Source organism: Emericellopsis atlantica (assembly GCF_019669845.1).
Source record: "Emericellopsis atlantica unplaced genomic scaffold F5Z01scaffold_6, whole genome shotgun sequence".
Classification (NCBI taxonomy): Eukaryota; Fungi; Ascomycota; class Sordariomycetes; order Hypocreales; family Bionectriaceae; genus Emericellopsis; species Emericellopsis atlantica.
In genome coordinates this window covers 942,902-968,503 of record NW_025764708.1, presented here as the reverse complement: position 1 = coordinate 968,503, position 25,602 = coordinate 942,902, and the positions used below count along the sequence as shown (strand labels likewise).

The following is a 25,602-nucleotide window of genomic DNA, read 5'->3' as shown; positions in this document are numbered from 1 at the left end:
GCAGCAGCGGAATTTGGTCGAATCGCACCCTGCCGATCTGGCAACGCGACTTCGCGACCGCCTGGGATGGAATCACGATTCCGCGGCCAAAATCTAGATAAGCAATTATGCACTGGCACGGACGGTCATTTCCCCCGTCCGGTTTCGCAATTTCCTCGCCAAATCACACAGAATCGAGCACCGGGACGTGGGCGGTTGCCCCCCACATCATACCCGAAGGACAGGCATGCAAGTCGCTGCATGTAGACGGACTGGCAACATGACATGATGACACCGGAGCGTGGGCGCAGCAGACGCTCGTAGATTCGTTTGGGATGATATCATTGCGCGAGACTTTTGTGATTGGCCGCGCCTCCTCGGATTCTCGCCTTTCGGGACAGTTTCCTCGCAACTTGAGCATGGGACCATGCCAGGCACTCCCATACTGCATGTATCATGTCATCATCAACGACACTTAAGGTTATTAGGCTTTAATGCCTTGGGCTACATGCATGCTGAGCGGACTGTGCAGCGTCCGATGCACTGCCCTGTCTTGGCTTTGGGTAGCTCCGTTGGGGCAGGCGTCTGGAAAATGGGGCTTCCGACAACGAGTCGGGCTCATGATTGTGGTCTTCCGTGGCTTAAGGTGGGCAACTACGTCCTCCGAGGCTCCTCGTCCGATCACATAGTTGGCTGGCTCGACTCGTGTGCGCAGGGACCGTGGCAACTTGTGGTCCCTCGACGACTGCTCAGCCATGCGGTACGTTGTACGCGAAGATGTGATGTTGTGTACCCAACACGTCAAAAACGTGTATACGGCCACTGCCTCACGCGGCAAAGTTCCTCGTCACCGCTTGCCCACAAAGTCGCCGTTCTGCGAGGCGGTCTTGGAGGCCGCCGCGAGGCAGCCTGTCTACTTCCTCAGTCCAGAGGCCCAAAGTGCTTGATTGTGGTTTGTTGGTCTTGCAAACCCAAGCTTGTGATGAGCGAGCTTCCTCTCGTGGATTGGGCAGGTACACAGCCACGATAGAGTCAACTTGACTTAACGGACAACTTCCGCAACCAGCCTTTATGGAGCTTGCCAGGAGGGAGGCTTACTCGTGCGTAGTACTGCGGTTGGCGCGGCAAGGTGAGGTTGAAGACGAGAAGATACCGAGTTCAGAGTGAACGTTAGTAAGCGGAAAGCCTCACCGCCGTCGACCGCTCTGCGAGTATTGCGACTTGATTTCCAGGGCGGCTGAAGTCCGAGCATGTTCCGTGTTGATGTTTTGAGGTCTTCGTCTCGAGGAATGTCCTGCATGGCTTTCATGGCATCTACATCCACATCCACAGGACTGCCAACTGTTCTTGTAGATAGGGAGAGTCCTTGGAACAAGCAAACTTGATCGTATTTTGTCTTGCCGAATGCACGCAATTTCCAGGTCGGTTGTTTTAGGCCCTCGATCTTCAAGGAGCCCCTGATACAAACAAGTATCTGAGCCTCGGGTAGGCAGCAGTCGGTCATCTTCTTTCCATCATGCGGTGTGCCTAGGTGAGTCGTGTTGTAAGCTCATCTCTATGAATCATTCCAAAGGGCATCACCTAGAACGAAGTTATCGCGCTTTTGCTCGTAACGCCAGGCACACCAGCGCCCCCACACTCGAGCTGTCTGGGGGTTATCTGCTTGACGACGCACATTCTCGCACTTCTCCGTGTCTATTCCTAGAATAACGCTTCGGTGTGAAGTGTTTGTCCTGAACTGCCAGGTTTTGGGACTTCTCAATCAGCCGCCCGATGCGGATCAACCTATTGTAACATGGGGATGCACACACAAACTCTCGACCTTGCGTTGCAGAAGCGCCGAAAGTAGAACCAATAGTTGCTCAAGAGAAATATGAATACAAAGCGTGTTAATTGATAATATCTTGTTCAAAGTGTATGTGCTAATGCTCGCTGGCTGCCAAATCGGATAACTGCTATCAATGCTCCGCTCCCACCATCCGCCTCTCGTAGATTATATCTCGTCTCCATCTGCTCATCATCACCATCGTCATCATCTATCATCAACGACATTGGGGGGTATAGTGCGCCATTTAAATGCCCAAACTTTGCTGCACAAAGGCAACTCGCAATGCACCGTCAATCTGTCATGCTCCATGAGAAAAACAAAGGGAATCAGGGAGGACTTCTAGGCCCAAAAGTGCCATGTCCTCCTCTTCTTGGGCGCAACGCTCTTCGCGTCCTCTTCCTCGAGCTCCAGTCTGTAGCGTCGCACGCTCCCCGTGTCATCGTCGAAGGAGAGGTGTCGTTCTGCTTTGGCGGTCAGGCAGTCCGGGATGAGGTTGCGACGGCACCAGCCTTTGACACCACGGCTGGCCGCGTCAATGGCCGCGTACTCGAGGCGGCGAGTCTGGTCGCTCGTCCAGTAGTGTGTGGTCTGCGGTGGTGGTGAAGTTGGTGACGGTGGCGAGACCTCGTGCTCAACGAGTGCATCAGCAAAAGGGTCCGGCGGCGGGAAGTGAAAGTAGCTTGAGGGCTGAGGCGCCGGTTCGCGGGGACGGACAATGTGCACCGAGGAGGAGTTGGGTTGGTGGTAGGACTTGTTGGTCGAACGTCGGGTGGTGGGCCTCGTGCGTGGATGAGGCACGATGCTGGTAGAAGTACGGACTGATGTTGAAGTCGGGCGTCGAGGCGGTGGTGATGGTCTGCCGTAAGACACGGAGGTTCGGGGGCTGGTGCCTGGGCCATAGGACTCGTAACCAGAATCCTGTCGCTTCATCTGGAACTTGGCAGGAGACCGGTCTTCCTCGCTCGATGTCGACCTGTCGACCTCAAATTCTTGCATGGCTGGTGCCGTCTTCCTTGGTGGCGAGGCTGGCTCGTACAATTCGATGTCATGGAAGCTGTGGTATGTCGTCTGAGACGGTGGGACGCTTGTTCGATAAGGCATGGTCATGGTGGTTGAGTCTCCCCGCGCAGGAGAATGTGAATGGAGAGAGAATGGAGAAGAAGCCTTTCACTTCACGATAAATCCTTCTTTGATTGCTGAATATGTCGGTGAACCATGTTCGCCGAACGCCCACCGACAATGACGAAGACGATGCACGCACGTCCAGTTCCAATTTCTTTGTCCAGGTAACGACAAGAGCGATGTCCCACTAGAAGTTGCGATGCGTCGGACGTCTGCTGCAAGCCCTGGTTGCGGTAGCGTTGAATTGAGAAGTTGCGGTCTGCGAGAGTGGTCCCTGGTCGGTTATGGCTGGGAGCTTTGACAAGTCCTTGTGGGCTGACGATCACAAAGGGCACATGTATGTATTGAACGAACGGTGAGCCAGCACGTCAAGGATGGTGTAGAAGACCAGGGCCACAGGGTGACGGGGGACGGAGGACACAAAAGGTGAAATGGGGAAAATCGAGCAAAACTCGAGTGAGTCTTTTGTTTTTGAATTTCCGTGATGGTGCCTTTTCTTTGATGCAGGTCGCCAGGAACAGGACCAGGGTGTCTGAAGCCAGCGGGTCTATCACGCAGCTGATATGAAGGCTCTCTGGCGGTGTAGCCTGTAGGGCAGCGAATATCCACACGTTCACGCGGCTGTGGAGGAGGTGAAGATGCTCGCCGCGAGCCAAGTGGGAACTAGAGCCGCAGATTTTTCGATAGAACGTGACTCTACCCTCTTCTGGCGTCGGCTTGTATGTAATAGTGCTGGGTGGCGGTCGAGCATTCGTCGCGATCCCAGTGAATGATTCGATTGAAGTCGGGCGCGATGGTGGATCGCCCGTCAATTCTCCCCACTATGGAGAGGAGAACCCCGCGATCCAAGGGCGAGACAAGTTGAAAAAAGTTCCGTCGTGTAGGTTTGAAGGGGACAGTGCTAATATGTGTAGTCCTGAATTTAGGTTCGACAGACCGGTATGGGAGAGGTCGAGAGATTGAATGAGCCGGGGAGATGATAAAGACTGTCTCGTCTGGACCTGAAAATGAAGATTGGCGGCACGCTGTGCGTGCGACGGGCGGTTGTGCATGAGAACCTGCATGTGCAGCCGCCTATTAGAGGGTGTTCTGGTCTGGTCTGGTGACCGTTTGTGGCCGATGTCGCTGGCGCATGAGGTTCCAAGTGCCAAAGTATATATACTACTCAACAAGGTTCGAATCGAATTTTCTCCAGTGGCAAGAAGTCGGCAGTTCATTGGAAGGGGTTCAAACTTGAATTGCATCAAATGGCAACTTGGCAGACTTTCACATGCGAGAGCCTAGAGGGCTCCCGCTCAGCATCAAGCAGGTACAGTACATGTGTCAGCTGGCGAATGGCCATCTGCTGCCGCAGTCAACATCAACTTGAACATACCGCCGTGTCCAATCACGCGCACAGTGGCCCAGGGCGACGAAACCTCGCGCTTGGACAGACAGGGCAAACGGCGCTGCTGCAGGCCAATGGATTGAGGGAAATACGTAGTAGCAGTCTCCATTACCTTCGGCCCGGCGTCAGTCAGTCAGTCAGTCATTCTGAGGGGAAGCAAGGGCGTGTGTCAAGGTTGCATGTGAGCAACACCATTCACCAACACGTCTTCAGGCTGGTCCTGTGTCGCGTCTCCTAGCTGCGATGCCTTACTGGTCATAAGACGCCCTCATGGCGTAGACTTGCATGCTCCGTGGAGGGCCAATGTGACCCCTCCCTGAAGCCTCGTGAGAAGCTTAACAAAGCTTGGCTACCGGGCCGCACCCGATCGGCCTCGGCCTCGGCTCAGGCGTGGACAGGATCGGACGAACTGATTGCAGCTTGTTCGTCAAGCTGGTGGAATGAGGACGATGCTTACATCGACGGCTACCAGATAAGTTGTCACATGCACGCCCGTGGTGAAACATCGACACATAGGGAGTACCTGTAACGAACCATCTCATGGATTGAACGTGACATGCATCAGCTCAAGGGCACCTGAGTATACTCGGGTCAGTTCCATCTCGAGGTAAAAAAGCGTGGTGGTTGATTAACATGGGTTCCGCTCACATGAATTCATTGAGAAATAGATTTGAGTATAAAATGCTAATTATTACGCAAAAACCAACCGCTGATTGGAGTGTAATGCGCTGATGATAAACCACTCGGAACCCCTCTCCTTAGTAAATAATATAGCCTTTTCAAATTGAAATGGCGTTTGCTAAAGTTAACCATTCTCTACATGAACTTGTACACATCACGACGTGGTCGCGGCTACAGGGTAGGCGGGCGAGAACGGTAGACGTGGCAGGCGGAGGCACGCACGGTTTTCCCCGTCCAACGTTATAAGTAGCATGTAAAGTTTGGACCCCATGGTAGCATGTCTCCCGAACCCGATGCGGGTTGTGGGTTGGATTGTCGCTCTTAGACACTTCGTGCGCAGAAATGGACTCGATGAGCTGAGCACGCCGGTCAGATTGGGGCCACTGTACTCTGTACACCGCGATCGAGTTTCGATGCAGATCACAAGTTCCCCGAATAAGTCGTCGAGGAAATCTGTTTCTCTGATATTACCCTGCGTTTCCTGAACCTGAGCGATTCTCACTTCCAGATGGAGCGGCTGGCGGCATGTGGATCGGCTCGGAACCTCCCTTTAATCATCAGTTCCAAACATGGACGTTAGAACTTAAGACTCCTACTCCTACTTTTGTGCAAGTGCTTGACAACTTCTAGCCCAATTCCTTCGTAGATACCGGACCCCGGCGTCACTACGAGACTAGGAATTGCAAATTGCAGCCTCGAATAAACATTCAAGGACCAAATTTTGGCTCCAAAATAACTTGAACATTGAACGGCTTCTGTCACCTGGAACTTGGTTGCAAGGGCAGCAGGCCAATGCATATCAACCGCTTCATGTACCGCCCAGCGCATTCCATCCGTGCTCGACCGCCCTTGAGACAGTTCCCGAAGGCAAGACATTTTCCTGTCGATCATGCTCCGATTCAGTTATCCAGCTAGACTCGGGAACTCCCGTTCATTGCCAGTGGCTGTAAGCTGCCGGCCCCCTAGGATTCCGCGACAGTTCTTGGAATGGAATAGGGAGCATTCACGACAGCTACGGCTGTCACCATGGCAGGCTTCGGCGTACTAACATTCCTTCCCACGTTCTACCGTGAAGAATGGTTCGGCTTTTCTCCTCTTGGCGCCAATTGGAGAAGGACAGGCCCTGAGCACGAGCATGTCCAACTTTCTCTGCCCTAGATTGACGGAGAAGCCTCATGGTGTCTCTTCGTGGGGACTTTGCGATTGCCTTACACCTCGTCTCGATATGGAGATCAATGGAATGCCAGGTCGGTATCTGTGGTCAGTGACAGCTGACAAGAATGACCGACGTCTTCACGTATGATATGCGAATCAGTGTATATAGACCTTCAATGTCCGCCGAGGAGGGAAAGCTGTAGCCCCATCTGCATCCACAAGCAACCTCTTCCTACACACTCAAACGTCTTCTCACCCTCAAGCCCAGCTCTTCAACCTCCAACCGCAAACATGCAGTTCAAGGTTCTCCCCGCTCTCGTCGCCATCCTCTCGGCCTCTGCCGTCACAGCTCAGATCACGGCCAAGGTGGTCGTCACCAGCATCGACGACATCACCGATCTCTCCCAGGACGCCACCGACGTCGCTCAGAGCATCAGCAGCAACCCCTTTTCCCTCCCCTCTGCCTTCCTGGTACGTGACTGAGCCTTGTCCACGATTCGCTATGCCCAGGAGTCGCTAACGCGTGGAACAGAGACTCGCCAACAGCTTCGGTGGCATCGTCACCACCGCCACCAAGACTGTCACTGCCCTGGAAGGAGACATGCCCAAGGATGACTTCGCCAAGGACGACCAGTCCGCCATCTGCGACGCCCTCACGAGCTTCGTCAAGGTCCACCAGAACCTCCTCGAGATTGTCATCGGCAAGGCTGGCCTGCTGACGATTGTGCCTTTTGTCGGCCAGCCCGTCGCTGCCGTCCTCCGGGCCCTGGAGGGCGTTGTCGACACCCTCGCTGGTGATATCATCTCGCTCGTGCCTACTTGTGCGAAGGGTGCCAAGATGGACATTGACATGTTGCAAGGCACCCTCGAGAAGGCCATCAGCGCTTACAGCAACTAATTCGCCAGCTCAATGCTTAAAAATACGCAGTAGCTGGTAGTTGTGACGTTCAGGGAGGTAGCGGAAAGACGACATTGGGCTGTGTCGGTGGGCAATTCCTTTCTTAGAAGACCTTAGTTGATCAAAAAGAATTTGATGAGAGTTGAGTGTACACCTTCCGCTGCCTGTACCGAAACAGTTCCCAGTCCGTAATTGACTATTTCATCGTTTACCCCAGGCCAAAGAGAGTATATATTCATCAGCGACTGTTCATGTTATCAAAGCTGGCCATAGCAGGTGTGCGATCAGTACATGTAGCATATCAAGTAAACGTACTTCCACAATCAAAGCCGGGCAGATGCCTCTTGCTCAATCTGCTTGCGGTCAGCCTTGGTTCACACTTGGAAAGAAAAAAGTACATACCTTCAAGCCAAGCTCACCGGCAATGATATCGGCTGCCTTCTCGCCCACCACGAGCGCAGTGTTGTTGGTGTTGGCACCGACATTCTCCGGAACAATAGAGAGGTCTTGTCAATGTCAGCTTCACGCTTTCAGGGCCCTCAAACGACAGAGATGTACTTACCCGCCACCTTGAGATGAGTAGTCCCGTACACGTTCAGATCCTTGTCAACGACACCACCCTTCTCCTTGGGTGCCATGCGACATGTACCGAGGGAGTGCCAGGTGGTGTTGAGATTCGACCTCACCCAGTCCTCAATCGCCGCGTCATCTTCGGCATCGTACTCGATGGGCTTCAGCTGGCGCCTCTCCTCGATGCTACTAAAGCCATGGGGGGCCAGTGGCCCTTCACTCAAGGCCGCCTTGCTACCCGGGCGGAACTGCGGGTGGCCTATGGCGAGCTCCCCTGCAAACGCATTGGTTCGGCGATAAATCTCACGCTGCTTCTTGTAGGCCCAGACCTGCTTCTTGAGGTCGGCAGGGTGGGACAAGAACCCGGTATTGAACGAAGCGGGCGTCTGCGCATCCTGCGAGACAATGTGTATGTTGCCGCGCGAGTATGGATAGGCCGAGTATGTGCCCATGGTGACATATTGACTGACACCATCCTTGTCCTCGTTGAGAATCTTGTGGTCGCCCAAGAAGGAAGACACAACGCCCATGAGCATCAGTGGACGCTCTGGTTTGTTCTTAAAGTCGCGGTCCCAGAGTTCTTTGAATTCGGGGCCTAGTTCCGCCACTTCATCTTCCGTAGGCCTGACCTTGGAGCAGACGTCGATTCCATTCCATCCCAGCAGAGGGTTCTTCTCCTGGATGGCCGTCGCAAAGTCCACTCGTCCGCTCAGAAGCCCATCCAGCGTTTCGTTTGGCTTGAGGTTGGACTTGTAAGGGTACAGGAGGAGGTGGTGATCCTGGTAATCTTCACCAACACCAGGTAGGTCCGACACGACGGGGATGTCGAGGCTTTTGAGGAGCTCGGCACCTCCGATACCCGAGCGCTCCAGAACGGACGGTGAGCCAAGAGCACCGGAGGATACCACCACCAGCTTTCGTGCTTTGACAGTTGAGACCACCTTCTTGCTGAGGCCAATGCTTGGCTGGGACGAAGTGGCAGGCTCGTACTCGACACCTGTAGCCTTGTTGCCATCAAAGATCACCCTGCGCACCTTGCTCTCGACCAGGATGTGAAGGTTGGGGTAGTTGCCCGAGGCCATTAACGGATGCACATACCGATGGGCTGCGTCCTGTCGCTTGCCTTCGGGGCAGACGTAGCGCGCCCATCGGGAGAAGCCACCGGTGGTCTTGAAGTCTTGGAGGTCAAAGATCTCCGGTGTGCCGAGGGCTTCCGCTGCCGCCAGGAAGTCGTCCTGGGGGCCTTTGGGAGCGTAGTCGCCGTGGGTGATGTTGATGGGGCCATCGTAGCCGTGGAGGTCCTTGTCCACGGATGGATCACTGGGGTGGTACTTTTCCAATCGCTTGGCCAGTGGGATCAGACTTGCCGCATCCCAGCCTTCGGTGTTCCATGAGTCATAGTCACACGCCTGTGCTACGGGCACGTCAACTCATGGTCAAAGCAACATACGCAGGTGAAGAATGCCAACCTCGTGTGTACATCATAAAGTTGATGGAGGAGCCGCCACCAAGGATACCACCGGAGGGCACAATGGCCTCACGGTCATTGAGCGCCTTCTCCTTGTTGCCCTTGTAGAAGATGGCAGTCTGTGAGTCTGGAGCGAGATGGGCTAGATATATCGCTGGGTTGGTCACCGTTGGGTCGTTTAGATTGTTTTTGCCGCCTTCAACGAGAAGAATGGACAGGTTTGGATCCGCCTTGGCCAGACGTCCAGCTGCTACACACGCAGCCGTGCCCCCGCCGGCGAAGATGATGTCGTATTCTTTGCCATCCTCGAGGGCGGACATGGTGGCGTGATCAAAGGCTTGGGCGATATCTGCTGAACTGCCTGACGACAGTGATTGAGATGTTACTGGATGGATGATGAGATGAGGATTGAGTGTCAAGAAGACAAGAGGGAGCGGGATGTTATCGCCACGACTGCTTTTGTATGTGTCTACGTACGTACGTACCAGTCGTACCAGTGTAACAGGATACACGCAACCTCCGGTCTGGCTTGCTCGATTCGCCCGCCTCCCGCAGTTTGCTGTCCATCAGGCCTTGATAGACTTCAGCCATTGGCGCACGTGTCCATCCATTCCGCCGTGGAGCCACAAGCTCGCCGAGGCACCCCCCAGAAGATCGAGTTCCCCTTTTCTTAACGTCTGAACATGTCCACAATGGTGACGAACTAGTGCATGACTGGTCGACTTGGATTTCCCGAGGTGCCGCTACCCCGTGTTGATCCCTGGCTTCCCCCGCCTTTGAGGATCTGGGGTTGGGAGTTTGGAACTTGGGAAGTATGCTTCCGGAGGGGCGACCGGGTGATGCTGCATACATTATGCGTCCGGGACTCCGGGGGGGCTTGCACTACCGGAACGACCCCCTTCAAGACTGTCTTGGATGCAAGATCGTCTGGACAGCCAAGACAAAGGTGCCACCGGAAAGACACGAGGGTGTGTGCTTCAGGCGACAGGAAGAAGAGTTCCTCGCCTATGATAAAAAAAAAGATCAGTAAGGCGTACGAAGATTGAGCTGGATGGCCGGGATTATGCATTGGGGAAAAGTCGTCTAGTCACCATGCTAAGTTAATCTCAAATGTCAACATAGCTCACGGCTCATCTCAGATCTTTGGACTCGGATGGAGGCGTGTGGACTCCAGTCTAGAGTCTGGAGGCGAGGCGGGGATAATTGCGGAGGCCCAACAAATCATGTTGGCAGCCTCAGGCCGCAGGCGTCACCGTCGACATCCATCAGCCCACTTAACCGCTAGTCACCAGTCAACTTCCTGTCACGTATTACATGTACGGAGTACCATTGCGCAACAGCCCCTCCACTCACAATGGCAAGCTCTTTGCATCAAGAGGCTCTGCAGACCTGTCTCGCCCTGGCCCGCGAAGCCTCCGAAGCAGGCGACTCGCCCTTTGGATCATGCCTCGTCAATGCCCAAGGTGTCATCATCAAGACCGACCGCAACCGCACCAGGACAGGTCTCGATGGCACCGGCGCTCACCCAGACTCGACCCTTCACCCGGAATTCACTCTCGCGCAATGGGCCATGCTTAATCTGACGGCGGAAGAGCGCGCGTCGACGACGTGCTACACGTCCGGAGAGCATTGCCCCATGTGCTCCGCTGCCCATGCCTGGTGTGGCCTGGGAGACATTGTCTTCATCGCATCAGCGAAACAGTATGATCACTGGATGAGGCTGGCTGGGTTTCCCTTGGGTCCGGTGAAGCCATTGGGCATTGGCGAGATCACCACGCGAATCAAGTGGCATGGCCCTGTCGATAGTTTGGTCGGGGAGATCAAGGCCATCCACGAGGCAAGGTGGGCTAAACAGCGAGCTCCATAGTGATTAAAGTCCACAGAGATATGGAAATGTGCGGAGCCCTTCGGATACGACTTTGCAGAGCGTTCGAAGCCATAGAAGGTCCATGATACGTTCAAAAGTATCCCCCAACCCTTGACATGCGTTATACAAAAAACATGACGCCGAGCCTTTCTATAATACATTACAGGCAATATACAGTGTATACATTGTCAACCGTTCTTGTTCCGGTTGACCATCTCAAAGTCCCCTTCGATGCCATGCGCAAGTGCCTTTTGCACCCGCGGTCCAATGCTGGCCGCCGCCTCACGGGGACAGTCCAGGTGAAGCTGAAAGAACCCTTGCAGAAAAGAAGGGGTAAACGTGTCTTCGGGGATTTGACGGGCAAACTGCGCAGCGAGCGCCAGAAGCTCCTCCGAATCCAACGGCTGAGCGATGCCGAGCTCCGGGGAGAACATGCGAAGAAACATCTCTAGCGACGACGCCTGGCTGATGTTGCCGAGCAGCACTTTCATGTCGACGCGCCCTGGGCGCACAAGGGCGCTGTTCAGCTGCTCCGGCCGGTTGGTGGTCATGATCACGATCCGGCCCTCCTGAGAGCTCACGCCATCGAGCACATTGAGCAGACCGGACATTGTACAATTCGATATGGGCTCTTTGCCGTCCTGACTCGAGGATGACTTGTCCGAGGCTGCGCAGTCGACGCCCACGGCGTCAATGTCCTCTAGAAGCACAACGCAGCGCGGAGGGATCTCCTGAAACATGTGCTCCAGATCGGCATCCGTAGCAATCGTCGGGATTTTGACTTCATAAATGTCCAGTCCGAACTCGCCCGCTATCGCCACAGACAAGGAGGATTTCCCCGTACCTGGCGGGCCGTAGAAGAGGTACCCTCTCCGGTAAGGCATACTGCGGCTCTGGTACCGCTTCTGGGTCTTGGGATCCAGATAGTTGCGCACGTCCGATATGAGGCTGTCCTTGACATCCTTGTCCAGATGCACCGTGTCAAGATGACGAATTGGCGTCCTCGTTTTAGGCTTCCAGGCGAGCCCGTACCGATCACGTGCATAAATGATGACAAAGAACTGCGCCTGGCGGTCTGTATATGCGCGGCATGTTTCAATGAAGCGCATGACAGGAGCTGCGGACCAGCCCAGACAGCTGATCGTGAGCTCCTCGCCCCCAATCCCATCATAGCTCGGGTCTGATAGAGCCGCGCTGAAACTATCCGCCGAGCGATTGACAATGAAGAAGTCGCCTTGCTGGAAGAACCAGCGCGAGTGCCAATGCGGGCAGTACTGCGCCTGGTGGCGGGTCTTCTTCAGGGCCGCCCCTAGATCGGGGGTTGAGCGAGCGTGCTGGACCTGGGTCCGTCCGGTGAATGATCGATGATGCCGCGGTCGTTTGTCCAGAAGCCATTTCACCACGCTCCGGTTGAGTGGATCGCCTCCTGGGATTGTCACTTCGGCCAGGAAGCAGAGTCGAACCCAATGGTAGGCTTCTCGCCAGACGCGACCCAGGAGTCGGACTGCTGTGGGAATCGTGCCGACAATGGCAATTGCAGAGCCGACCTGTGTGATGTCCAGCCGAGACCAGCGTGAGAGGACATCGCGCATGACGCTTAGGCCTTGCGACCATGGGTCGATGATCAAGTGATGGGGTTGGTTGGCCATGGTCGCATCGTTCCAGTTGGCATGCGCTCGCTTATGCGTGGCAAAGTTAACCCTCAACAGCGTCGATCATGGAACAAAGAAACAAGAAATACATGTACTTTGAAAGAGATTACAGTAAGGAACGAGGAGGAAGCATTTTGACCAATTCTTGAATTGATGAGCGTGTCAAGTGTCTGTTCGTCTCGAGGCTGTTGAACTGACTTTGGTGAGAATTTGCTGAAATGACTAAGCAGTCATGGACAGGCAGGTTTTGCGCCTACCCTGTGGCAATAACCAAACGGCAACCGGCAGGACTTCAACAGCCGCATGCGTCTCTGGACTCCGACACTTGACCTTTGCAAACCGTGGTAGCATGGGCTCAATTCAACATTCGAACGCTCGTGTTTAATAACTGTCAATCTATCGGACTTTCCATCTGCAAAACTTCCTACTCCGGCCTAGCCTCAGCCATCTCCTCGTCCGCACTCCTCTCCTCGCTTAATCGAGGCCTCTTTGCGGCAGATTCAGCGCCGTCGCCATAGTCATCATACTCACTATCGCCAATGGAGGAGCGCGGTCGTTTCTTCGATGTCTCCGGGGAAGACACCGGAGAGGTGCCACTTGAGGGATCGGCCAGCTCAGGGGACCTTCTGCACTGACGCTCCTCCTCGTCATCCTTATCAATGCTGCTATCACTTGATTCGTCTTGACGCTCGTCTTCTTTCTGAACGCAGGACGCTTCAGCCACCCCAATCTCAGACGATTCGGGAGCGAGTTCAGTGACCTCACTTACTTCAGGGCAAGGAGTGCTTGAACCCTCACACTTGCCGTCGATGCATTCTGGCTCAGCAGCAAACTCGCACGGAGAGGGGGCCTTCTCTATGGGTTCATCAAGAGACATTCCCTCTCCCGCGTCTCCAGCAGATTTGAACGGAGGCTCTTCAAAGGTTGTGTCCGCTGTCTCCTCATCGGGTTCGGGAGTTTGCGCGACATCCTCGGGCTCACTGCGCTCAGGAGGCCGGCCGTCCTCGCAGGCTGGAGCGTCAGTATTCACTGCGCTCGATTGTGACACTGGTGATTCATCCCCCGCCGCATTTTCTGCACAGTTAGAAGCAGCGGGGGCCGGGGACGTCTCGCATTCTCGTGCAGGAGAATTGACTGTGGGGGGTGATCTTGCACCTTGCTCGACTTCCACCTCCAGTGGTGAGGTGTCGCCGTCGCCGCCAGATGGTTCGTCGGTCGCCGTCATGTCTGGAGTCGCTTCTTGAACGGGCACAGACTTGTGCGGAAACTTGCGAGCAACAGTCTTCCCAGCTGTAGGCCTCTCGTCGATATCCTCCTCAGTCGTTGGCATGGCTCGTTTGCCGCCAACTGACTTTCCACAAGTGGTGCATCGTGCGATGTTGTGGCTCTCGTCTGCAACGGAAGTCACTTCGGCGGTTGGCCTTGACTCTTCCGCTTCAGTGATTGCGGTCTCCTCCTCTGATCGGTCGGACATGTCTGAGTCTGATGTCACAGATTCAGGATTCTCTTCTATTGTGTCCTGGGCATCTTCCATGTCCAAATCTCCGCCAGCTGACTGCACAGAGGAGAATGACGACTTATGACTAGGAGGAGCGCTGGGAACAGATTTCCGTGTTGGTGCATCTTCGGCCTCCCCCATTTCGTCATCCGATTCACTGAGTTCTGGATTACCTCGTTCCAAGTCCTCTACGCCTTTTCTTGTGGCCGCGTCTTGGAACTCCGAGATTTCACAGTCGACCTCAGCCTCGATGACTTTGGCCGTTTTCGGGGCCACTTTCTTTGTCGTCGCTTTCCTGCCCTTTGTCTTTGGCTTCTTTACGGAAGGTCGTCGAGTTCGAGAAGCTCATTGTACTGTCTCTTGAGCTCATCAAAGGCTTCTTGCGTCCCCAGTAGTTCATCTCTGAGCCGCTCCACGTCATTGGAGTTGTTCAGATGCTTCTGGAGTTGGGCCTTGAGGTCCTTATTCTCGGCTCTAAGCTTGGTGTTTGTGGCGTTGTGCTTCTTCTTGAGTTCATTCGCTTCTGAAGTCTTTTTCTTTGACTCAGCGAGCTGCTCCGCGAGTATCTTGTTGCGTCGATGGCTGACGAGAAGGTATTGCTCATTCTCCTCCAACTCCTTGGCAACATCGGAATTCTGAGCATGTCTGTACGCGTGCTTTTGCTTTTGCCTGATGCTCTGAGAAAGTTCCAGCGTGGAGATTGGATAATCATCAGGCGCACATTTGTAGGCTGCCTTGGGCCACCGGGCGACGCTGTGTCGGCCCCCGATGATCTCCACATCCATAAATGTGCTGTAGTCCGCTGTCTCACTGGCTGCCCACCTGATACTTGTGCGGGTGGCGGCTCTGAATTTATTCGAGTCGTCCTTCTGATACAACCCCATTCGTACTGCTACAATCTTCATGGTTTTGCTAGACTCGTCCTTGTAGTAGTTGATCATCATGGAGCCCTTTTCACCTTCGGCCGTTAATCGGGACCGCGGCCGGTCGTAGACGTACATGCCATCAACGCCTCCAGGTGCTGCATGTCTACTCAATATCTCCTCGTAATTTTCTTTTCTCAGCGATGTGGTGTCGAAACTGCACTCCTCGTAAACTTCCTCGAGGGTGGGTAGCCAAAAGGTCCACTCTGTGTTGGTGATTTGCAGCGCGTGGACGGCTTTCTGTCCCACCTCTTCACCTGCCTGCATCTCGACTTGTTTCGGGTTTGACTGTGAAAGATTGTTCATTGCATTAGACATTGATAGGCTGTCATTGAGAACAAATATGTGATAAGACTGTAAGCTGATCGGGGGTTCACTCGTGGTCGGCTTCGGGGTCAATTCGTCTTGACACGTTTGCTAGAGACGGGTTGAGTATCTTATAACCTGTTGCATCGTCTTTGTCCTTGTGACAAAGTCCGCCATGGACCCGGGCCCGTGTAGAGCTGAAAGCTTCGCTACTGTCCTGTCCACAAACAAAGAAGAATCGGCGGCTTTGTCTCCGTGTGGTGCATGCTTCCGATCTCTTTATTTTAGGTAGGTTGTGTGGCGTGAAGAAACTCGGTTTGGCATTCATCGCATCAAGTGAGACGTGACAGTAACAATGCTCCAATTCAAGTCCCTGCGTGTGCTGTGATTCCTAACTCAATGTACAGCGCCAACTGGACTACTCCAGATATCCGCAACCAGTCCTGCCATCCTGTTCCGCAATCAACTTGGCGGAGCAAAATCCCCCCTTGTGGTCTTTGTGTCCAGCGCAGCACCCGCTCGCACAATCATCGTCGCTCCAGCATTGACCGGTGATGAATTGCGCTTTGTTTCCAGTGCCGACATTGTTGAAACCTGGCAGGGTGACATCGATACCCTGGGCAATTTTCTTCGTGGAATCGCCAAAGCCACAACCGTATTTGCCTTCAAGGTAGGCAACCAAAGGGGCAGAGCAGATGGCCTCATCGTGAGAAATGGCCGCACAGCAGCCGCTGGCACATTCTTCATCCGAATTGCACCAAGCCGTGATGTATTGAAGATCCTTCTTGTGGTCATTGTCGAAGTCATCTTCATGTTCTAGCTCCGAAGAAGGATGAGATTGGGGTGCAGCTAAGGCGAAGGCGGCCACTGAGAGGTTAGCAGAGTCGACAAGAATCGATCCGTGTGATCTCACAAAAAGTCGTAGCAGAATAGATGAAACGCATCTTTGCGTTTGCGTGGAATTTATGATTTATGAGTCTGGTTGTGTAGAGACGATGTCGCGATTGATGGATGTTCAAGTTATTGTTGCGCGGACACGGAGTCGAGCTGGCGGGGTGAGTGCGCTTTATAAAGGGGAGGGAAGGTAAACATCACGAGTCGGCAAGGCGAAGGTTCCACCTAAGGAAAGAAGTTACTTTCAAAGTCTCGCCTTCCTCGCCTGGGTAGGCCAACTCGCGGTGCAATGACAGGCACAGGAGGCAGGATTCCCAACAAGGTTCCCCTTGATCTCGTACAGCATTCTAGTATCACTGCTAATTCAAAAGCATCTTCCAATTCCAGACAGGCCTATGCTACCTGTACCAACTCATTATTCTCGTGATTAAGCTCTAGCGCCCGTGATGTTACTTACCTCACACTGAACTCAGAGCTCGATAGGACATGTTCCATACCTACCTTAAGTACCTTATGAACGACTCCATCGTCCTTCCCGTTCTTGAGATTCGACCCAACAATATATCACTTCTTCAGAATCCATTGAGTGGGCAAGTGCCACCTAGGCTCAAAGCTGATTTTTTTCCGGAACTCAAACCCGAAAGAATTTCGGAGGATCTGAAAGACGGAGAGTAGAATTCAATGTCGACTGCCAAAGAGCTCAGAAACGTTCGACCTGCTGCAAAGTCATGTCATTCCCTTTTCCAACGTTGCGCCGCAGCAACACCACCATCAACGACAACGTCCGCCCCCGAGATGAAGGATGCCCGGTCCGAAACCAAGAACTCGACCAAGTTTGACACATCATACACAGTACCAAGCCTGTCGATTGCGCACTCCTTTGTGAGCATCTCAATGTACGCCCGCAACATGTCGCCTTCCAACTCCAGCCTGCCCCTCTCCGTTGCTATCATGCCAGGTGAGATGATGTTGACCCGTGCGCCCTTCAAGCCGAACTCTTTGGCCATCAGCTGGACGCGCGCAAGGCTGCCTCGCTTGGCGATTTGGTACGCGAGCAGAGGGCTCACAGTTGCTTGGATGGCTGGGTGGGAAAGCAGAGCGTCGCGGTGCGCACGAGCTAGATGGTCTAGCACTTCCAATGGAACCTCCTCCTTCATGACGTGGGCGGAGCCGCTGCCGACACAGACAATTGATTGACCTGGCATGGCTACCTCGTAAAATGCATCGAGTACATTGGCCGTGCCCAGCAAGTCGACTTCCATGATTTGAGAAATCGATCCCTGGCTGGGAAACACGCCCGCTGTGTGTATGACAGCTTGCAGCGCAGTGGAGGCAGCAGCTGCGTCGGCGAAAGCCTTGACCTGGTCATACTTGGAGACGTCGACGAGGTGTGTCTCTACGGTATGACCATCTCGACGCAGCGCCTCGGCAGCTCCGTCGAGGTTCACCTGCGAAACATCCGACAAGAAGATGCGTCGACCATTGGCAATGCGACGGGCTATGCTGGTGCCTATTCCACCAGATCCCGTAATGGCGATTGTAGCTTGAGGGAAGGCCATGGCTGGTGTTGTGAGAGAAAAGAAGCAGTCTAACAATAGCACATGCGGACAAAGAGCGTAGAAGAACTATTTACATAGCCCAGCCAGGTTTACCCTAAAAACTCCCATTGTGCCCGCTATTGTTCTCTTGTTTTGTCGCCATTGTACTCCCATTAAGGTAGAATGGCATCAATGGATTCCTGTTCCTGTTGGCTGCAGACCCCTGAAGTGGGATTCATGCTGATTTGCCAGTGCTACGACTCTGGCATGGGCCAATCTGGAATCTTCTGTTGATGCAGTCGTTGCTGCACATGCGGTAGGGGCTGTTGCTATTGTTCTCTCCCTTCATGAGCTTTGAAATAGATCAATGACCCTGGAAAAATTGGCCACGCCGAGTCAAAGCCCCTCGAGTGGTACAGAGTGCGTTGATCGAACATGCCTCGATGCTGGCTCGCTTTTGCTCCTTAACGCGTCCAACCATCACACATACTGCATCGGTTGCGAGACCAAATCGGAAAAACGAGTTGACATTCAGAATGTTGACATTAATCCTGCAGACGCTGTTCAATACAAACGCTATGCGCCGGCCCTATACGCTTCGAATGTAGTGAGCATACGCTCCCTTTGTCCCTCAGTGAACTCGCTTGTGCTGGAAGATTTCAGTTTACCACTCGTGGACTCAATGTCATTGGATTGACTTACCAGTTGTCATCCGTGTATCCCATGTAGTTGTGGATGGGATCCAGACCAATACTATCTGGACAGCTGTCGGAGCCCACTGGACAGCCATAGATTTGAGTCTGCTGCGCCGGCGTATCAGCCACAAAGTCACCAGGCTCCGAGCACCCTCCAGCAAAAGTGTGATTGAGACCAAACCAATGTCCGGCCTCGTGAACCGCCAGATGGCCCAAGTTCCATGCCTCAAAGGCGCCTTGTTCCGCGGTGATACCCGGCATAGTCATCGCGCTGAGCTGGCAAGCATCTTGGCCAAATGCAAAGTCATCACTGCCATCAATCACCGTCGGGAATGTACAGTAGCCCGTTGCACCGGGGGAGTAGTCACTAAAGAAATGAATGTTGAGGGCGTCGTAGCCACCGAGGCGCGAGTTTTTGAAGAACGCCTTGCGCTCCTCATCGTAGTTAACCCACCCAAGCTCTGGGCCTTCATAGCGCAGGAATGATCGCCCCGCGATGTCGTCGACGACGCGAGTCGTAGAGTTCAGCCGGAGGTGGATGTCATATTTGGCAAAAGCCTGTTGTAAAACATTCCACTGAGCGTTGGCGATCTCGCTGGTGATGAGGTTCTCGTGCTCCGGCGTGCTGGAGAGATGAAAGTTGACGTCCACGGTAATGTTCTCGGGAACGCTTGGGACACTGAGAAGGCTCACTTTTGGTGCCAGGGGTGCTCCATCATCGACGACCAGACAACCACGTCCCGTGGGTGGTGTGATGCTGGCCGCGGCGATGCCTGCGAAGATGGGAGATACCAGATGAGCCTTCATATTGGTGATTGGGTGAGTGTCTGACGCGCTTCATCTTCAAAATCAGAGATAGAGGCTACACTTGGATTTATACTTGATGGTGTCGTAACGCTGTCAAATTGGACTACCCACTTTCCTCGTATTCGATGCTGATAAAGGCCTTGGCCAGGTTCTCAATCAGGAGGTGCCTGCAATCAGGCTTCGTGATCGGTCGGCAATTGCCCTCTCTCCTCGCATTATGCTACCTGTTGATTGGTGACTGGTACGGCTGTTATACTTCCTGGGGTTTGCTCATTGCTGGGTTGACTCTCGGCCCCTGTGTCAGAGCGTGACCCCTCGCGGCCCCGGAAACAGGACAGGCTAAAGCGGTGTTGCGTTTTGCACTGCCGTGTGCCATCCGACCTTGGACATCCCTTACTGTAATTAGTACGGTGTAGCAGGCTGTCATATCGCATTGACTATCCCATTCGGCATGACGCGCCAAGATGACCGGAAACAAACCACAGAAAGATGACGCTTGGGCGCGGGCCAGTGAGTTCAGCGCAGCGATGCTCGATTGCCAGCCCTATGCCGACGACAGCATGCTGTTCATCATGCGCTATGTCACCAAGGCCAAAGCATGCTCAACTCCATCTCAAAGAATGCTGGGATAGTACAGCTAATTTGCGAGCAGTCGACAATTCGCGCTCAGGACTTTTCAGCCATGATGTCCACATTGGACAAGATGACGAAACTCTGGGGCACACCCGCCGCCGAGGTACCAGGGGGTCCGGAAGCACGCGCACAGAAGGCTGCGGAGTATCGTGAGGAGTGCATGAGGTGTCTCGGCGGGTTTCCCGAGCTCCAGACAGACTTTGATCGCTTTGTCACGTCATCGAGGGCCATGGCGAGAGCTGCAAATGGTGGGCAGGTGTAGGTAGCAGTGACAGTGCAGTTCACAGGGACACAGGACGCCAACAGCATTGCGCGCGAGGATCTGGCCTCATATTTTCAGCAGCTCAGGCACAAACATACTGCTCTGAGTAGAATGTAATTAGAGCGTGCCTGGAATCCCCAAGCGTGCTCCTGCGTGTGTTGCCTTCTTGGCGTCGATTTTACGCAACTTGGATCGCCATGTGGCCTTAGTCATCAGGCACCAACTGCCAACTGTCTCACGACGAACCTGAGCTGTCCTCACCGCACAGCAGCGCCATCATCGCCATCCCTGTCAACGAGCAAGCTCTCCCAACTTTCGACCCCTCCTCCCCCCATCGTCCGCCGGGCTCAGTCAATTTCGAAACCGTCACCACTCCCAACGGATAGTCCGCCATCATGGCCAACTACTACGCCCAACACCCTCCGCAGGGCGGCTACGCACCGCAAGGCGCCCAAAACCTCCAATTCTACCCATCATCCTACGGCGCACCAGGCGCATCCCCAGCACCACCAGGCGGCCCACAGGCAGGCGGCTATGGTTTCGGTCAGTCGACAACGCCCTCTGGCTTCTCCAATCCAGGCTTCGGCGCTGGTCCCGGTGTGAGCGGACGGATGGGCGAGCAGGGTGGCCTACGGACAGGATGGCTCGCCGCATTCTCGACAGAGGGCTATGATCAGGAGCCACCGTTGCTGGAAGAGCTCGGCGTCAACTTTGGACACATCCAGGCCAAGGTGCGTATTCCCTTACTTGTGTCAACTCGTGCACTCAGAAGCTAATTGTTCAAACCAGACCCTCGCCGTGCTGAACCCGTTCCGCCCGATAAACCAACACATCATGGACGACTCCGACCTCGCCGGCCCCCTTCTCTTCTTTCTCCTCTTTGGCACCTTCCTGCTGTTCTCGGGCCAGGTCCATTTCGGCTACATCTACGGCCTCGCCGTCCTCGGCTCGTGCACCCTCCACATCATCCTCTCGCTCATGTCGCCGACCGACGCCCAAGCCGCGCAAGAACACCAGGGTCCGTACCAGAACCACTACCCGGACCAGCAGCAAGGCGGCGGCGTCAGCGGCGGCCACTTCTCGGCGACACTGACGTTTCCTCGGTCGGCGAGCGTGCTGGGGTACTGCCTGCTGCCGCTGGTCGCCACCAGCCTGGTCGGCATCGTCGTGCCCATGAACACGCCGTTTGGCCACGTTCTCACGTCAGCCGCCATCTTGTGGTGTACCTATAGCGCGAGCGGGATGTTCTGCGCCGTCGGCCGGATGAGAGGCATGCGGGCCCTGGTCGCCTACCCCCTGGCCTTATTCTACGTTGGGTTTGGTTTGATGGGCATTTTTAGCAGCAGGGCGGTGGCTATCTGGAACCCCTTTGGCAGCGGGAGCGCAGACTCGGGTCAGGCCGACATGGTACACTAAGTTAGAAGATGGGACATCAAGGACATTCACTACGCGTGCACCAGTGGAAGGGGGGAAACAAAGATACCATTGCACCACTTGCATCCACACTTGCTTCATTGGTCTACTCTGTTCGTGTCTAATATGTCCCCGTTTTGGCCTCTCATCAGGCGTACGTATAATCGTAGTATTACAGCATGCATGGCTCTCTTGTGCAGTAACGTCAAGGAAAACAAACAACAAGCCGACCATTGCCTCCCAGACCGAGTCAACGCCAAAAGTTTTCAAACAAATCGCTCTATACCGATAGAGTCGCGGATGTACCGCATACCCCAGCGGAGGCTATAATTGTAGTAATAGGTTTGTGGACCTTAGGCGCCGTTGACGACGCCCTCAGCCTTGCCGATGAGAATAGAGTACTGTCCACCAGCGCCGGCACCAATGATCTTCTTGCCGCGAATGGCGGTGTTGTCAATGTGCGTAGGCTTCTCAATGTCGTCGATGGTGCCCTGGCCGGTCTGGTAGTTGGAGGAGAAGCCCCACGAGAAAGCGCGGCCATCGGCGGTGACTGCAAAGGAGTTGTCAAAGCCAGCGGCGACAGCGACAACGTTGGAGATATCTGTGGTCATGTTAATAGTGCACACAGTAGAATGTGAAACAGGCTGTACTTACCAGGCACCACGGTGGGCACGAAGAGGATACGGGGGACCTTGCGGTCATCAAAGATTGCATTCTCCTCCGTCAAGGTGCTGGGGTCAATGCCGACTTGGTGGCCGTCGACGCGGCCCCAGGTGAGCAGCTCGCCCTTCTCGTTGCAAGCAACGGAGTGGTGGCCACCGCCCTCGATATCGCGGATAATGTGGTCGGTCAGGGCCGTGATCTTGACGGGACGGAGGATGACGGCGTCGTTCTCGCCCGCGTTGCCCTCGACGCCGACCTCGCCAAAGTTATTGAGGCCCCAGCCCCAGAGCTGGCCAGAGGTATCAATGGCGAAACTGTGGTACGAGCCGCAGGCAATGCGCACAATCTTGCCGCGAGGCAGGCCGACGCCCTGGGGGATGAGCGAGGAGAGCTTGTTGCGCTCAATGATACGGCGGCCGAGCTGGTTCTGCTGACCACAGCCCCAAGCAAGAACGTTGCCCTTGTGGTCTAGGGCGAGGACGTGATTCGCACCCTTGGCCAGGGACTTGATGTTTTTGAGCGTGGGGAGGAGTATCGGGGTAGGCTGGATCTTGATCGTCTCGGTGAATCCTAGAATACCATCGCTGGATCGGAAGGTGCCCCAGCCGTAGACGCGGCCATCCTCGGTGAGAGCAAAAGACGCGCTGTCGCACCCAATGACCTGGGCAAACTTGGTGTCCTTGGCAAAGTAGTCCTCGGAGACGGCAGCGGGTGTGCTTTCGTGGGGGTTCATGCCCGTGTCGTCATCGTCGTCCTCGGAGTCGGAGTCTTCGCTGGCGGCCTTGTCCATATCCTTGAGGCCACCGTCCCAGGTGGTGTCGCGTCCGAGGGCGCCCTGGTCATTGACGCCCCAGGTGAGGATCTTGTTGTCGCGCGTCAACGCGACGACGTGCATGCCACCGCAGGAGATCTGGACGACGCCTGTCTTCTCGGCCGACAGGTTCTCATTGAGACGGGGGCGCTTGACGTCAATCGGCTTCTTGCCGTTGACGCGTCTGCTGCCGAGGCCGAGCTCGCCAGACGTACCCTCGCCAAAGACGTAGACATCGAGGACTGTGGTCGGCGCCTCGTTGATCTTGGGCCCAATGGCGACCTTGGGACGCTTGTCCTCTGGCTCCGTGGGAGCAGGCGTCGGTTCCTTCTTCACAGCAGACTTCTTAGCCTTCTTGGTCTCGGGGACGGCGTCAGACTCCTCGTCCTCCTCAGCCTTGCGCTTCTTCGACTTGGGGGCTGCCGTGGTGCCGTTCGTGGTGGGCTTCGCAGACCCAGCGCGCTGCTTCGCGGCCGGGGTCGCAGCTCGCTTCGCGGGAGCAGGTGTAGAGGCCTTCTTGGCCGCAGCGGCCTTTTTTGGCGCGGCTTCTTTGGAGGCTGCCGCCTTCTTGGTGGCTGTGGTGGTCGTAGAGGCCTTTGGTGTAGCGGCTCGCTTGGCAGCCGGGGTGGCTACTGCCTTCTTGGTGACCTTGGTGTCAGCGCTGGCAGCTTTGGCTGCCGCGGATGCTTTTCGAGGAGCCATTGTGGGTATGTGCTGGTGTGGGCGTCGAGTTTTATGTGCAATGGTTGTTGTGTGGTAGCCGAGGGCACGAACCAAGACGCGACGCGATGCGGATGCTGGAAAGCGGCAGAGCGACACGCGCGAGGCAGGGCAATGCTATGATTTTCACGCAACGGCGACACACAAAGGGAGTGACTCGCTAGGCGATGCAAGTTTCGGGTAATCGATTGAAGACAATGCAGTCCGATTCACCGGCATGGACAATCAGCAAACAATTTTGACGGTGTGATGGAGGGAACGAGTGCGCGCTGTCGCTGTGAAAAAAGTTACGACTGTGAGCCACCGATCGGGATGCCTGCGTCAATAATAGCGGGTCGACGCCACGGGTCACGGACGGACAACGAGACTCGACATTCCGAGCCACTGGTCAACTTCTGCAGGCTGCTCATTATTATTAATACCCTTTGATTTCGCTCTGCCATACCATACGATGCGAACATTAAAAAGCAAATCTATGGTGCTGTCGGTTAGTCAGCGCCACCACAACACGGCTTTGGATTCGCCCAGCAGTCTAGGCTACCCCAGCTTGAATTCTTCGGAAGCTGCAGGCTGCAGAGCTGCCTTGTGACCGTAGTGAGACTGAGTCATTGTTGCTTCACTACGATGCGTGACTTTACTTTGACTGACAAATTCGGGTTTAAATCGTTATATGGTATTCACTGTATCCGTATGGTATGCGAAAAAGGATATCGTAACGCCGCCCTATGCGCCCTCTCCCAACGTACGCAACATGCCCCATTGCCAACCGAACGCCGTACCGCCGCCACGCGACAACTCATCTCTTTCACACTCCATCCATCCAGGACCGCTCATGCCTTGGTGGTAAAGTCAGTCTCGTTGGCCGGGTTGAAGTCGCCATCAGCAGCCTTCTCGCACGTGCAGGCATCTGCCGCTGTTAGCCATCGCGGCACAAGTCCAACGTCGACAAACATACCGGCAGGCCTGGAACCACAGGCGCATGTGGAGCCGGTCACCGATGCGTTCTCGGTGGCCTGGCGTTCGCAGGTGCACTCACCCGCTGGGCGGGCACGGCATGAGCAGCGAGGGCCAGTGACCTGGTTCTCAACGGGGGCCTTGTTGCAGTTGCAGTGGAGGGCCGACTGCTGGCCACAGGAGCAAGTGGCTTGCTTGGCTATGTGATTGTTAGAGGTGGACAGTAAGTTTTCGTAATGTTCAGAGCTTACCACAGGCGCACTCGACGTTACCCTTGCCGCAGCAGGTGGAGGACTTGGCGATGACCATTGTGAAGGTTGGGAGTGAGTGGGATGGTTTTAGAACGATTGGGAAGGTTTTTTGATGGAAGTTTGGAATTGACTTTGAGTAGAACCAGAATGATGTGTCTAAAGAGCTTCTAATTCTTCCGAATGACGTTCCTCTTATAGTTCGTGTTAGTCTTGTTTTACAGTAGGAAGGCTGACGGAAACATGCGTAGAACAGGTGCTTGGTGATTGGTTGCGATGCGGTCTTGTCCAATCAGAGGCTTTGGATTTCCAACGCAATGGTCATGGGCCCAGCGTGATCCAACTTGACGATGGTACGATCCAGTCGTTCGACATGCCATTGATCAGCTGACCAATAACGATCAAATTAGTTGAATTACGCTTATTGAGTGCTGCCGTTGGGGCTCGTTGTCAGTTCCCAATTCTGACATCTTTGGAAAGCCAAGTTGTAGGCCAGTTGTGTCTTCAGAGTACGTAGGACCAGTACCACCATATAAGGCACAACACATACGGCGAAAGTATAGCCGAGAAGTATTCTTTAATGTTGAAGCTTGCTCACAATGATTTAGATTGGTGACGCACGTGATTCGG

General features: G+C 54.6%; 14 protein-coding genes across 14 annotated transcripts; 4 read left to right on the top strand and 10 right to left on the bottom strand.

Annotated features, from left to right (window-relative positions):
• Nucleotides 1–1,814: 1,814 nt before the first annotated feature.
• Nucleotides 1,815–3,332, bottom strand: F5Z01DRAFT_491724 (uncharacterized protein). The gene has a single exon (XM_046260191.1). It carries the CDS (start codon nucleotides 2,912–2,914, stop codon nucleotides 2,147–2,149), a length of 768 nt encoding a protein of 255 aa, XP_046120812.1. The 5' UTR covers nucleotides 2,915–3,332; the 3' UTR covers nucleotides 1,815–2,146.
• A 3,111-nt stretch (nucleotides 3,333–6,443) lies between these two features.
• F5Z01DRAFT_672115 (uncharacterized protein) lies at nucleotides 6,444–7,050 on the top strand (the record flags this gene model as incomplete). Its single annotated transcript, XM_046264776.1, has 2 exons — nucleotides 6,444–6,623; nucleotides 6,685–7,050. 2 exons carry the CDS (start codon nucleotides 6,444–6,446, stop codon nucleotides 7,048–7,050), a joined length of 546 nt encoding a protein of 181 aa, XP_046120811.1.
• Nucleotides 7,051–7,373: 323 nt separating this feature from the next.
• F5Z01DRAFT_634449 (alcohol dehydrogenase) lies at nucleotides 7,374–9,408 on the bottom strand (the record flags this gene model as incomplete). Its single annotated transcript, XM_046262058.1, has 4 exons — nucleotides 7,374–7,403; nucleotides 7,453–7,556; nucleotides 7,613–9,034; nucleotides 9,090–9,408. The coding sequence occupies 4 exons, from the start codon at nucleotides 9,406–9,408 to the stop codon at nucleotides 7,374–7,376; spliced, it is 1,875 nt and encodes a 624-aa protein (XP_046120810.1).
• Nucleotides 9,409–10,191: 783 nt separating this feature from the next.
• Nucleotides 10,192–11,049, top strand: F5Z01DRAFT_491691 (cytidine deaminase-like protein). The gene has a single exon (XM_046260190.1). The coding sequence runs from the start codon at nucleotides 10,443–10,445 to the stop codon at nucleotides 10,953–10,955; it is 513 nt and encodes a 170-aa protein (XP_046120809.1). The 5' UTR covers nucleotides 10,192–10,442; the 3' UTR covers nucleotides 10,956–11,049.
• F5Z01DRAFT_491690 (P-loop containing nucleoside triphosphate hydrolase protein) lies at nucleotides 11,050–12,796 on the bottom strand. Its single transcript, XM_046260189.1, has one exon. It carries the CDS (start codon nucleotides 12,602–12,604, stop codon nucleotides 11,144–11,146), a length of 1,461 nt encoding a protein of 486 aa, XP_046120808.1. The 5' UTR covers nucleotides 12,605–12,796; the 3' UTR covers nucleotides 11,050–11,143.
• A 235-nt stretch (nucleotides 12,797–13,031) lies between these two features.
• On the bottom strand, nucleotides 13,032–14,246 carry F5Z01DRAFT_634446 (uncharacterized protein; the record flags this gene model as incomplete). The annotated part of the gene is made up of 1 exon (XM_046262057.1): nucleotides 13,032–14,246. The coding sequence occupies one exon, from the start codon at nucleotides 14,244–14,246 to the stop codon at nucleotides 13,032–13,034; it is 1,215 nt and encodes a 404-aa protein (XP_046120807.1).
• Nucleotides 14,247–14,422: 176 nt separating this feature from the next.
• Nucleotides 14,423–15,346, bottom strand: F5Z01DRAFT_634445 (uncharacterized protein; the record flags this gene model as incomplete). Its single annotated transcript, XM_046262056.1, has 1 exon — nucleotides 14,423–15,346. The coding sequence occupies one exon, from the start codon at nucleotides 15,344–15,346 to the stop codon at nucleotides 14,423–14,425; it is 924 nt and encodes a 307-aa protein (XP_046120806.1).
• A 289-nt stretch (nucleotides 15,347–15,635) lies between these two features.
• F5Z01DRAFT_697650 (uncharacterized protein) lies at nucleotides 15,636–16,278 on the bottom strand (the record flags this gene model as incomplete). The annotated part of the gene is made up of 2 exons (XM_046266327.1): nucleotides 15,636–16,201; nucleotides 16,248–16,278. 2 exons carry the CDS (start codon nucleotides 16,276–16,278, stop codon nucleotides 15,753–15,755), a joined length of 480 nt encoding a protein of 159 aa, XP_046120805.1. The 3' UTR covers nucleotides 15,636–15,752.
• Nucleotides 16,279–16,959: 681 nt separating this feature from the next.
• Nucleotides 16,960–17,787, bottom strand: F5Z01DRAFT_634443 (uncharacterized protein; the record flags this gene model as incomplete). Its single annotated transcript, XM_046262055.1, has 1 exon — nucleotides 16,960–17,787. The coding sequence occupies one exon, from the start codon at nucleotides 17,785–17,787 to the stop codon at nucleotides 16,960–16,962; it is 828 nt and encodes a 275-aa protein (XP_046120804.1).
• A 151-nt stretch (nucleotides 17,788–17,938) lies between these two features.
• Nucleotides 17,939–19,567, bottom strand: F5Z01DRAFT_491596 (metalloprotease). Its single transcript, XM_046260187.1, has 2 exons — nucleotides 18,469–19,567; nucleotides 17,939–18,415 (listed from the first exon to the last, which is right to left on the bottom strand). Exons 1-2 carry the CDS (start codon nucleotides 19,266–19,268, stop codon nucleotides 18,343–18,345), a joined length of 873 nt encoding a protein of 290 aa, XP_046120803.1. The 5' UTR covers nucleotides 19,269–19,567; the 3' UTR covers nucleotides 17,939–18,342.
• A 165-nt stretch (nucleotides 19,568–19,732) lies between these two features.
• F5Z01DRAFT_672107 (uncharacterized protein) lies at nucleotides 19,733–20,163 on the top strand (the record flags this gene model as incomplete). The annotated part of the gene is made up of 2 exons (XM_046264775.1): nucleotides 19,733–19,849; nucleotides 19,921–20,163. The coding sequence occupies 2 exons, from the start codon at nucleotides 19,733–19,735 to the stop codon at nucleotides 20,161–20,163; spliced, it is 360 nt and encodes a 119-aa protein (XP_046120802.1).
• Nucleotides 20,164–20,306: 143 nt separating this feature from the next.
• On the top strand, nucleotides 20,307–21,881 carry F5Z01DRAFT_491605 (putative Golgi membrane protein). The gene is made up of 2 exons (XM_046260188.1): nucleotides 20,307–20,894; nucleotides 20,953–21,881. The coding sequence occupies exons 1-2, from the start codon at nucleotides 20,559–20,561 to the stop codon at nucleotides 21,577–21,579; spliced, it is 963 nt and encodes a 320-aa protein (XP_046120801.1). The 5' UTR covers nucleotides 20,307–20,558; the 3' UTR covers nucleotides 21,580–21,881.
• A 48-nt stretch (nucleotides 21,882–21,929) lies between these two features.
• Nucleotides 21,930–23,752, bottom strand: F5Z01DRAFT_618162 (GDP/GTP exchange factor; the record flags this gene model as incomplete). The annotated part of the gene is made up of 2 exons (XM_046261019.1): nucleotides 21,930–22,177; nucleotides 22,231–23,752. The coding sequence occupies 2 exons, from the start codon at nucleotides 23,750–23,752 to the stop codon at nucleotides 21,930–21,932; spliced, it is 1,770 nt and encodes a 589-aa protein (XP_046120800.1).
• Nucleotides 23,753–24,371: 619 nt separating this feature from the next.
• Nucleotides 24,372–25,203, bottom strand: F5Z01DRAFT_734820 (uncharacterized protein). Its single transcript, XM_046266760.1, has 3 exons — nucleotides 24,976–25,203; nucleotides 24,726–24,923; nucleotides 24,372–24,677 (listed from the first exon to the last, which is right to left on the bottom strand). The coding sequence occupies exons 1-3, from the start codon at nucleotides 25,031–25,033 to the stop codon at nucleotides 24,601–24,603; spliced, it is 333 nt and encodes a 110-aa protein (XP_046120799.1). The 5' UTR covers nucleotides 25,034–25,203; the 3' UTR covers nucleotides 24,372–24,600.
• Nucleotides 25,204–25,602: the final 399 nt, after the last annotated feature.